Below are 12106 nucleotides of genomic sequence, written 5' to 3' on the forward strand. Positions count from 1 at the left end.
GCTGATGTCAGACTTCTGCACAAGCCAGGGAGCTGCAGTCAGTGGTTAAGATGTGGATGTTTGTACCTGTGATGAAAGCAGTATTAATAAAATCAGTGTTGTCACTGATTCTGTGTTTAGTAACGACTGCTGGAGGATTCCTCATGTTATTAAAGACTCCTCGATGTGAATTGTCTGCTTCGACTCTTCGTTTAACTCCCACCAGCAGGTTCTGCTCAGCGGTCGCCCGTTTCACACCCACAGTTATTGCGGTCGCACCACGTGCGCACGTTTGTAGCAGCGAGGTCAGATGGAGGAAACAACGAGGAGCTAAATCAGAGAAAAAGAGAAAAAACGTCTAAAGTTTGGGAGCATTTCAAAGAAGAGAAAAAAGAAAATACTGAACAGTGTGTCCACTGTAAAACCAGTTAGCTTAGCACGATAGCACAACGTCAATGCTACAGCATCTCAGCAGAAAGCAGCCAGAGTCCACTGAGTGGAACAAACACAAGGAAACATTTCATGTTAGCATTTTAATGGAAATCAGTCGGCTTGTTAGCTGAGAAGGAAGCTAGCAGAGAACAGAAGGAAGCTAGCAGAGAACAGAAGGAAGCTAGCAAAGGACATAAGGAAACTAGCAGAGGACATAAGGAAACTAGCAGAGAACAGAAGGAAGCTAGCAGAGGACATAAGGAAACTAGCAGACGACATAAGGAAACTAGCAGAGGACAGAAGGAAGCTAGCAGAGAACAGAAGGAAGCTAGCAGAGAACAGAAGGAAGCTAGCAGAGGACATAAGGAAGCTAGCGGAGGACATAAGGAAGCTAGCAGAGGACAGAAGGAAGCTAGAAGAGGACAAAGGAAGCTAGAAGAGGACAGAAGGAAGCTAGAAGAGGACAGAAGGAAGCTAGCAGAGAACAGAAGGAAGCTAGCAGAGGACAGAAGGAAGCTAGAAGAGGACAGAAGGAAGCTAGCAGAGAACAGAAGGAAGCCAGCAGAGGACAGAAGGACTCTGCTGCTACCTACAGACCTACTTCCTCGACAATAAAAAGGTTTGGTTTTTATAGCCTTCACAACCGTAACGTTAGATTTGGGCTCTGAGTTTGTGATCATCGCAGCGGCTTCATCATCATCATCATCCGTGTGACACTGAGAAAAAGCAGCTCGGTGTGGTTGGAGGACGGATGGTGGGGTCACAGCTTCCTTTCACACAGTTTTCTACCACCTGCTTTCGTTTGTGATGTGGAGTTCTCACCCCGGTGGTTTCAGTAGCTTCTAATTCAGCTGCACACTTTGGTTTGAGACTGTGTGTGCATGTGGTTGCTGACTCTGACACTCCTGGTTACGGTGATCATCTCACATGCAGAGATAAAGGAGCTGGTCTTCTGTCTGGATTCAGAGGTTTAAAAGCAGTGAGCCACAGCAGCTCAGATTGCCTCCAACACAAACCGTTCATTCATGCACATTTGCATCTGTTGTCTGCAGCAGCCTGCAGGGAACCCGTTATATCTCATGTTTTCACCGAGTTTCAGTAGGTTTTGTACTTGATGCATGAGCTTGGATTACATGTGTGCAGCTGGAGACAAAAATGCATCCAATCGACTCTTTCTTGAAGCAGTAGCATCAGATCAGACAGTCCTAAACAACAACAGCTGGTGATCTTTCCTCTTTAAGCCTCTTTAACTGCATCACAGTTGGCCGAATGAGCAGCCATGTAGCTCCTAAAAACGGACCTTTAAATGCTCTGCAGCACCATTTGCACGCTGTTTTTTTGCCTTGAATACGTTTGTTTCCAGACACGTCGCGGTGAATTTATTGCTGCAGATGGTCCTCTTGCCTCTTTCCCACATTTTGTTGTCGGTGTCCAGGATCTGTAGCTCCACTTAGACGCCACTTTGGCCCATTTCCATGTGTGAGAACCCAGAATCTCTGAGGTGCACATGTGAACAGGAAACCGGAGAAAGTCGGGCCCTAATTCTCAGATAACCTCCAGTGTTCATGAGCGGAAACAACTTTAAAGTGGTTCCTATGAACACGTGGCATTTATGCTCAAATAATGACTGTTAAACTGGATCAATTCAACATTATTTAAATGCATTTATGTTGGGAAATGAAAACTTTCCCAAAGTGAAAGATAGTTCCAGTTTGTTGCCATAAAATTAGCAGAAAAATACATTTAAATATTGACCTGAACAGCTTTTAGCACAGTAATCAGCATGTGTTTCCCCACCGCTCTCCAGTGAGGGTGTAGCTGTGAGGGTGTAGCTGTGAGGGTGTAGCTGTGGGGCAACAGTCAGGGTGGGCCGGCCCACAGGGGGTTGATAACACCGTTACCAGAGGAGATTTTCACGTGGGAACTGCCTGAATCAGGCTGGTAGGAAAGAGAGAGAAGGCCAAAGAAGGTTCAAGAAAACCTCAAACCTGCAACCTGCAGCAGCCACAAAATAAGCTTCCTGATTCCAACAAGGAGCTGCTGGGGGGGGGAGGTACCAGAGATAAAAGAAACTGTCGGATGAAGTCAGTTTCTCTCAGATCAAACATTTCCTTTTGATCCAAACGGCCATGCAGAGTCTGTCTGATTAGAAATCCACTTTTTATCCTTCATGCATCTGATTTAATCTGAGATGAATTTAATCCAACTCACTGCAGAAAGATTACAGATTTAAACTCGGCACGCTGCCCTCCCTCCATCGGATCGCCGTCTTCTTCTTCCTTTTGACTCGTTAACTTCATATTTTTAGCAGTTACGTGTTGATGTCTGAGAAGTCTTTTAGTTTCAGAGGAAAATAGGAGTTAAAGTGTTCCACCCTGACAAGAGGTGCTGCAGAAAGTTTGTGGTCCTCTTCCGTATCTAATGTCGATGCCCTTGGGCAAATCACTCATTTCCTAATTGCTCTAAATGGAGCATGCATGGCTGAAAGTGCATGACTGTTGGGCTGGGCAGCTCCCAAAAGCTAAAGTTGGGAGTTTGAAAAGGAGTATTCATGCCCAGTTAGCTCCTTCCGCGATTGAATAAAGGCTGAAGGACTGATGCATTTAGCGAGGCAATTAGTCGTAATCGGCACGCTCTGGGGCTTTTCCAATCTGCAGAATCTGTGGTTTTCTGTCATTATCCCTGAACCCTCCCTGGACCCTCGGAGCACTGTGCCCTGAAGCCCAGATCAAGCTGAGAAAATCCCATCCAGTTCAGATTTGGTTTGAAAGACATCTGGCAGCTCAGCCCTTAATAAGTGCTCCTATTTGCTTTATTGTGGGGCTGCAGATGAAAACATTCTTTCATTTCTGTACATTTAATGAGGGAGGAAGCAAAGTTTTATGGTGTTTCAGAGCGTTAATCAGTAAGTAAACCAGTTTTCTAAGAGGAAGTTTGCTGAATATGACCTGACCTTTGTTTCTGCAGAACCTGATGGCCAAAGCGTTGTACGACAATGTGCCGGAGTCCCCAGAGGAGTTGGCCTTCCGGAAGGGCGACATCCTGACCGTCATCGAGCAGAACACTGGAGGCCTGGAAGGCTGGTGGCTCTGCTCCCTTCACGGCCGCCAAGGCATCGCCCCCGGAAACCGGCTGAAGCTGCTGATCGGACCCATGTTCGAGGCGCAGTCATCGGCCGCCGCTGCAACTCAGTCTCCTCCTCAGAGCTACCAGCAGAAGGGCGGCTCCGGGGCCCAGGGCCTCTACCAGGTGCCCCCCCAGCAGCAGCAGAGCATCTACCAGGTCCCTCCAGGACAGGACGTCTACCAGGTCCCTCCAGGACAGGACGTCTACCAGGTCCCCCCGACGAGGAGCTCTCTGGCTGCTGAAACCACTCCCAGCAAGGTGAGACATACCGTTCATTTCCCCAAAGCTACAACCAATGACAGCTTTCTTTATCAGTTAATGTGTTCATTTATTTCCTGATTAATTCAGCCCAGGGATGAGAAATTATCCAGGACCTGCTGATTTATCTGATTAGTGCTGCTTGAAGTTGAGGGAAGGAACTCATCAGTGAAACCAGCAGCTGAAGTGATTCCTCTGGCACAATAAAGAACAATTTACTCCCGATTTATCCAAGTAACCTAAAATTATTCCGCTGACAGTGACATGGAAACAAAAAAGAAACCTCAGACTTAAGAGCCTGGGAGAAAACGGAGTGGGTTTAGAGAAGAATAGAAGAAGACTTCTCTGGAGACAGATCAGTGGGATCACAATGGATTTAACAATCCGCTGTGGTGGGTGTGGCCTGGGCTGGCAGGAGTTGGCTGTTATTTACCCGTGAACCGTGTTATTCTGCCAGCCTGCCACGGCTCCACAGAAAGCAGAGGGATTGTGGGTCTGTCATGTGAAATGTGGACAGGGTGTGTCGGGCCTGGCGCTCACCACAGAGCAGGGGTTGTGTTTTTGTGTTCTCGTGCATTGGCACACTGTGTAGCAGAGCCCGTCTGAGTCAGAGGCAGCGAATGGGAAAAACTGGGAAAAGAAAACAGCACCGAGCTGTGTTTTTGGATTTTGACGGAGCTGAACCTGAAAAGTTTTTATTTCTTCTGCTTTTAAGTGCTGCACACATGATAGCTGGCAAACCCACAGTCTTGGGTCAGTCATTTATAGATATATATATAAAGAATCCTCCAACTAGCAGGTCTATTATAGAATAGAATAGAAAAATACTTCAAAAATTATAAGTGTGTTAGTGGCTCTATCATAACAGATCTCTCAGGCTGCTCCGTAGAACATATACGGTCATATTAGCTTGGATACAGAAACATTATCTGGACAGTTTATTTATGTCTAGGGAAATGTGAATTATTGTAAAATAAGAGGTTATAACAGTGTTTAGGTACATTGACTTGAAGTGTTGTGACCGTTCAAAGCAGAATCCTGTAATTCAGCAAAGGCTGTCATAGAAGAATGAAAAACATTCAAATATATTTCTACTCAGTTCAAGAACAAGAGGCAATGCAGCTAGCTTGTGTGTGGGTGAAATATCAGTAATGAGTCAAGTAAAGCTAGCATTAGCCACCAGGAGAAATGTTAGCTTATGTTAGCTAAGATACAGCAAGTAACTAAATAAAGAAAATGTTATCAAACGTGAAATAACGTAGAGCTAACATTAGCAGCAGTAAAATGACCGGTCGGTCCACTCATTTCCAGAAGCTAATGGTAATACGAGCTAACGTACAGCTAACATAAGCAGCCGTAAATGATCGGTCGGTCCATTCACATCCAGAAGCTAATGGTAACACGAGCTAACGTACAGCTAACATTAGCAGCAGTAAATGATCGGTTGGTCCACTCATTTCCAGAAGCTAATGGTAACACCAGCTAACGTACAGCTACCATTAGCTTGATAAGTGACCAGACTTTCCATATTGTTGAATATTATGATAGCTCTGTGAGCTGATATGAGCTAACGTATATTAGCATAAATTAACTAACACACGTCCAACGTTAGTTACCACTCCTCAACACGTTATAATGAAAAACTTGACCGGTCCTTCCACTGCTAATGTTAGCTAATGTAAGTGACACCATACTGGAAATATTAGCATTATTTGCTAACAAGCGGCAAAGGTGATTTGAAAAGCTACCTGGTGGTTGGTCATGTTCACCTCCTTTTTTTATTGGCTTTGTATGAATTGGACTAATTTGGAATTGTATTAATTTTATTAGATTATGACTTTATTACAGGGAATTAGACTGTAAATGGCTTTAATTGGACAGTATTTTTGTTGTGATTTAGTGCTTAATAAATAAAAGTGAACCGAATAGAATAAACTGTGTTAGTTGTTAGAAAAGTAGTTTATAACGGGCATTTCTGAACTATTTTCAGGACTTATTTCTTTGTGCTGCTGTTCTGTTAGACGGTAGATAACATCAAATCAGATCAGAAAATGTCTCATTTGTTCAGCTGTTTAACTAGTTCTCGCACCTCAGATCGGATCAGCCTTCAGGAGATGGGTAGTAATTAGATGCTGAGTGAGCTTTTGATGTCTTGAGGGACAACCCCCCCCCATAAAGGTAAATCTGCCATCACAGAAGTGAGCTCAGGTGGGTATCTGAGAAGGTAAACAAGCAGCAGGCGCCAGGAGCTTAGGGCGCGTTTCACTGAACCAAAGCCAGCCTGATGAGATGAACTCAGTCATGGGGGGGGCTGAGAGGACAGAGCTGCCAATCACTCAGCACCAGTCAACCAGCACCTCGCTTTTTGAACAGGTTTAGCTGAGGGATGGTCTTCAAAAGGTTGTGCTTTGTGCTGTAATCGTGTTATTGGGGAGATTAAATGAAGTCTTAGATGAGTAACCGGCCCTCCAATCTGTGGTTATCAAAGTCATGCAATTTTCTGCGGTTGTTCTCGTCTGTTGCACGGATTCGGACTGCGTGCACGTGCACGTGCACGTCCTTGTGTTGGAGCGTCCAAACCAGGGCCTGGATTACCGGCGACCGTCAGGCTGTTGAAGCCAGAATCTGACTCTGGAGAATCAGCGCTTCCTGAAACAAACCAAGAGAACCACCAAGAAGACGAGATGTTTTCAGGATGTTTAGATGCACTTTGGTTTGGCTTTTTGTGCCACATTCCACCAGCAAAGAGTTTGAAATCCGATTTCCCTCCTCATTTATTTAAAACATCATCAAAGCTGCATTAAACCAATCACTGAAATATAAACTTTTAGTTCTGCTAAATTACCAGGATGGAATAACGGTTCTGGGCAGAAAAAGTTGTTTGTTTTAATAAAGCTTATTGAATAAAATTTGATTAGCGTTACCGTGGCAGCTGAGGCAGTGTTCAACATATTCGTGGTTAAGTTAAATTTAGCAGTTTCAGCTTGTTTGAATAAACTTTATTTGAACTGTGATTGGACGGCAGCATGTCATAAAAATCCTTTTGATCAAGTATTGTTTTGATCATTTTTTATTACTTTTAGAGTACAAACGCAGTTATTTCTGGCTGTAAGTCTCCACTCAGACGCTTTTTCCTGGAGATATATAAAGAAATGAGGCCTGGATCAGACTTCAGCGCAGAGCTGTGTTGGTTATGTATGAGCTATAAAGATGGTGTTTCCTTTAAAAACCTCAGCTTGCTGCTTGATGTATCGACAGGCTGCGAGCGCTAACTCATGCTGCGTGTTTTCGCTTCCCAAAATGATTATTGAGGCTGATGCCGGCTTCCTGGACTGATAATCCCTTCTCGTGTTACTCTGAAGCCGCCATCCTCGGCCGCAGAGGAGCGTTCCCGTGTGTCGTGCACGCCTGTGCTCTACAGTACGTCCTCTGGGTTGCACGCCAGCCCAGAACAGCACATCCAGATTGGTTATTTTCCCTGGTATATAAAGGCTCACTGAGGTTTGGTGCTCGCTGCCTCTGGATGTTTGGTTTCATGCAGCGGCCTTGTCCTTGGATGGCCCTCCCAGCGCCCCCTCCTGCTGGGACTGATGCCTGGAGCCCTCGGCCACACAGGGAGTCGAAGGCCAGCAGCAGCCCTTTATCGTCCCTCTTTCTGCTGCAGCTCTGAAAGGTGTCTGTCTTCGCTCGTCAGCCCCACTTCCTGTTTCCTCCTCCGACTCAGACGCTGAGGTCACGCCGTTCAAAACGAGCAGGGTTCAGAGTTCAAATATCTGCTCTTATCTGCTCCCTCCAGACGGCCTTTTCATTCCTTTCTTCCTGCCGTCACCAGGTCTGCTCCTTGTATGGGTATTTCTTCCATTCACTGCGTCCCACTCGTAGATCCAATCAGCTCAGCGGAGCCATAAAGAGGTACTGGTGCAACAAAAGCTTTAATGAACTCTGGCAATATCAGGAAGTGCTCTGATAACCGTTTATGGGCGACCAGGGTGTGCCGCCTCCTTGATAAAACTCCAGGTGACCAGGTTCTGTGTAACAAAAGGCTTGTTTGTCTGCTTCAGCGCTTTTATCTCAGATTAATCACATACGTGACAAACTGGGCACACATAAGTAAGTTATTTGTTCCTGAAGCAGGCCAGCTGCTTTAACCGCTCGCCATTGTCGCGTTTGTGATGAATCGCTGGTCTCTGAGATTCGACAGAGAGGCTAAGGTCATAAATCAGCTGCAGTGAAGCAATCCGCTGTGCAGACAGCACACTGGGAGCACTTTCTCCTCCCCGAAGTTTAAAGCTGTGATGGTGATGAAGTAGCAGAAGAAGAAGAAGGAGAGAACACAGGAAATGCTTTTGCTGAATTTGTTTAAAACCTTGAGTTGACACATCTTTTTTTAGCCTAACCATAAATTCAAACTGCAACAGATTCAGTTTCACATCACAGAAACAAACAAAACCAGGAATTACTTTCATTTAAGAAACCAAAGGGAGTTCAGTTCAGGCGTTTTCAGCCACACCAGCGGTTCTGAGGATAGGACAGAACCGCTGGTGTTGGACAGTCGGCCCGCCACTTCGGTTCAGACCGAAATACCTCAACAACAACTCCGCCGATCGGCCTGAAATCTCCTGCAGAGCGGGAATTTTAATGATTCTTAATTTATTGTGCTTCAAGTCACAAATGTGGTGAAAAGGTTTCCGTGACGAGCCTCCAGAAGTCGACCAATCAGAAGAAAGGAACACGGCGGCGGCTGCACAAAGGATGGCCTTCAGCTGGAAATGCTGCTTTATTTTCCGTCGTCTTGTTCTTTTTCCCGGCAGGATTTTCTTGTTACATATTTTTTCCTGGAAAGTAAACGGTGACTCTCAGACACATCCATTAACGTCACTTATTGTCAGATCGAGGTGCCGCAGGATTAAAAAGCTGCTTTGATCACAGAGGATGAACGATGATCCTGATTAGAGCCAAAGTCAGCCTGTTCTCCTTTAACGCTCCTCATTAAGCTCGCTGTCTGTTTGGGTTTAGCCACTCGGATGTGTTATGGAGACGGCCGGCAGCCTCGTGGGAATCAAGACTTAATTACCTGCATTAATTAGTTTGGCACTTTAATAGGCTGCTGCAGCTCTGAGTGGGAACGTTATCGAGCAGTTCGGAGGAACAAGACGCCGTCGTGCTGTGATTCAGCAGAGCCAAAAAGGACCCAAACACACACATTTAGGATGTACAGTCATATATAAAGATATAAAGCACCTTTCTTATGGAACATTTGACCAGCTGGTGGCTCAGATTTTATCTGCACAGAAGCAGCCTTCAGATCAGTGGATAACAGAGGTGATAGTTAGAGATGGATGAGTTCATCTTTTATGCCGACATTTGATAGACGGCCTCATTTAGGCTGTTGATTCAAGTCAGTGGGCCATTAGCAGAAGTGGCGTTGGGCGTCTGTAACCGATTAAAAGGTGTGAAACAGCGTATGGCCTCAGTCAGTCAGTCAGTGCAGTTATATGACCCAAGTTTTTTATTCTCATTTCACATGAAAACTCAAAGCCAAAAACTCTAGTTAAATATTTCAGTCTAAATCAAACCTGTCATTTGGATCTGGAACCGTTAATCTCCTAAAAATCAGATATTCATAAAAATATTTCTCCTGCAGCAGCGTTTCCTCCTCAGATCAAGGCAAGGATCAACGGAAACCCAAAAGTAAACAGAGTAACAGAGGGAATAATTACTAATTAAACTGCAGGTGAGGCAAGCAGCAAATTACAGCTGCTGTGAAATAAGAACTAAAGTAAAGCAGAAAACACAAAAGTTATAGAAAATAAAACAGAAAGAATGAAAAGGAAACACTCACCATCGGGTCGGATTAATGGCTAAATTACAATAAAACTGAGTTCAGCTCATGTAACAAGCTTCATCTGACAAGAAAACGGATCGGATCTAATTAAGACCCCGAGATAACTCGCGTTCTGCGCATGCTCCAGATTTTTCCCGCGATCGTCACCCGGAAGTTGAAGGAGACGATATTCCTGTTGTCGTCAGAAAGAAAGAAACAAGGCGATGGAGAATGCTTCGTTGTGCATCTCTGTGCCATAACCAGCTCATCACAGATGGAGAGGGACGCAGCTTCATCTCGCTCTGCGTTCGCCATCTTTCTGAATGCCTGAGTTTGTTGCTGTTGGCGGTGAAGACGCCAACAGGAAGTGGCTCTATTAGCGATAGCTGAAATGGGGACAGCGCCACCTATCGTACCGGGGTATGACCTGCTTTGTGCCAGTGGTTCCATTCATTCACCGCCATATATCCAAGGATAATTACCCTCAGATAAGGAGCAGAACCCAACTGTAGCTATAATCCAGCTAATCTCACCATGTGATACATTCTCAGGCAATAATTTAGAGATGAACCACAGCATTAAAACATCGTATTTATGGGGATGTCTTCCAGTGTTTAGTTACAAACAAACCAACAGAAGCTGGCTGCAGATGTTTGAGAGAAAATCTGCTTTTTAAAAGACAAACCTTGTCTTTTATTTATTACATTCATGTCCTGACCTCAGATGAAGAAGCAGAGTTGTCTGAGTCAGAAGAAGCGGCAGAGATCCCTAATGGTGCTATTATTACCAAATTAAATTAATTTTGGCCACATTTGAGCAGTTGTTAGCAGAACTATCTGAGCTATCTGAGCTTTTTACTTTGTATTCTATTGGTTCAAACTCTGGAGTTTGTTGCTCGTCACTTTGATCCGAAAATAATTTGTAGAGCAACTGAATGCTTACTGTAACTAAGAGTTTAAAACAAACTCATGAGGTCGTTGTTGATGTCACCTCTCAAATGACTCTTAAGGAAAGGCTTCACAGTCCTACCTGCCAAGACTTGAGCCTGCCAGGACGCAAAGTAAACACCTCCCTACTGAAAGAGCTTTGAGTCAGTCACCGCAGCGCGTAGGCGTGTTAACAAGGCATCTATTTGACTCCTCAGGGCACTAGTTTAGGCCTGATCCCTCTTTAGTCACTGCCTTTGCCCTGCCTCTTCCAGGGAGAAGCCTTAAGCACCTCTCACCTGAGTGGGAACAAATGTTTGCTCAGTGCCTTTGGCTCTTCATGATGTCATCGCTCTTAAACTCCTACCACGCAAGCTCACTGGACGGAGTAAATATTTACCCGCTAGCAATTATTTCAGTGTTGACCGGCTTTGGGGCAACAGCCTGCCGGATAAACGGAGGGAGGAGATGGGAAATAAAGGGGCAGTGTGGCATCTGGCAGCGGCAGAGAGGAGCTGCTGCTAACGTGTACCTGCAGCAAAGGTCACGGAGGTCCTCGGGCACCGCGCTGCCATCTGTTTGCGAGCTGTGCTTCTCCTTATCGTGCACACAGGCTGAAGCTTTCACCAAGCAGTGCTTTGTTGTCAAAGGTGAGCTGCAGCTGTCTGCACGCTCTGTTCAAACAAAGAAAACCAAATACAGCAATGCAGCTCTGAAACCGGGCTGCTAAAGAAGGAAAACTCCTGATCCAGCCTCATTTCTTCACCACTTTCCTGGAAGTGTTGAGCAATAGTTCTCCAGACTTTCTGAACGTCTTTCAAAGGTTTTCTTTGGATGTTTCAGGCAGAAAAAAGGCTCCGAACTCAAGGGATGAACCAGTGTTGTGTCGACACACAACTTAGCAAAGAAGCCCTGCTAATTTGGATCTTTGGGCGCTTTGTTTCTAGCAGCCTGTCACACAGACTAAAGATAAAAACGAGGCTCTTACAGCTCAAAGTGTTCAAAGAGCATCTGTTTATTTGTCTGCTGCTGATCGGTTAAAGCTCTCATCCACGTTCCAGCTCTGACCCCACAGGCCCTGCTCAGTGATATACGCACAGACAGGAATGCCAGAAATGAGCTCCTTAAATCACTTTGCTCAGATTGGACTTATGAGAACCATATGGACTACTGTTAGTCAGACTCATATGAATGGCATTCCTTTCCATACAAGGCAAATCATTTTCCACTGTTCTCACTTTCCATTTCTTCTACTTGCTCCCTTTTTTCATACAACATTACAAACTAAATTTACCCTTCTGTGAAGCATTGATCCGGTTCTGAGGTCACGGTTCCTGCCGCTTTGGCTCGGAAAATGACCCACGGCACCAGAGATGGTGTTGGGATATCAACTCATTGACTACACGGCAGCTGAAGAGCTGATACTGGGCCTGAAGTCGTCCCTGGAGCCTCAGCCAGGAAGTTAAGCGTATGGTTCCTATTTTTGAGTCCTGCTAATGAACCCTGCTCATTCCAGAGTGGTAGTAGAGGGCAGAAGAGGAGTGCTGGGCTCGGGAAAGAC

The 12106-nt window shown here is 45.3% G+C and overlaps 2 protein-coding genes across 2 annotated transcripts in view; one reads left to right on the forward strand and one right to left on the reverse strand.

Moving 5' to 3' along the window:
- The window catches only part of LOC140275682 (probable ATP-dependent RNA helicase ddx6), a 436375-nt gene that overhangs the window by 354273 nt on the left and 69996 nt on the right, over positions 1–12106 (reverse strand). The window lies entirely within an intron of this gene.
- nedd9 (neural precursor cell expressed, developmentally down-regulated 9) overlaps positions 1–12106 on the forward strand; it is a 30707-nt gene that overhangs the window by 10959 nt on the left and 7642 nt on the right. Inside the window, exon 2 of the mRNA XM_072370402.1 lies at positions 3379–3795. Within this exon, the coding sequence (XP_072226503.1) occupies positions 3379–3795 (417 nt within the window). The remainder of the gene's footprint in view (positions 1–3378; positions 3796–12106) is intronic.

This window comes from Leuresthes tenuis, unplaced genomic scaffold (assembly GCF_036924035.1).
Source record: "Leuresthes tenuis unplaced genomic scaffold, fLeuTen1.0.hap1 SCAF_18, whole genome shotgun sequence".
Taxonomy (NCBI): domain Eukaryota; kingdom Metazoa; phylum Chordata; class Actinopteri; order Atheriniformes; family Atherinopsidae; genus Leuresthes; species Leuresthes tenuis.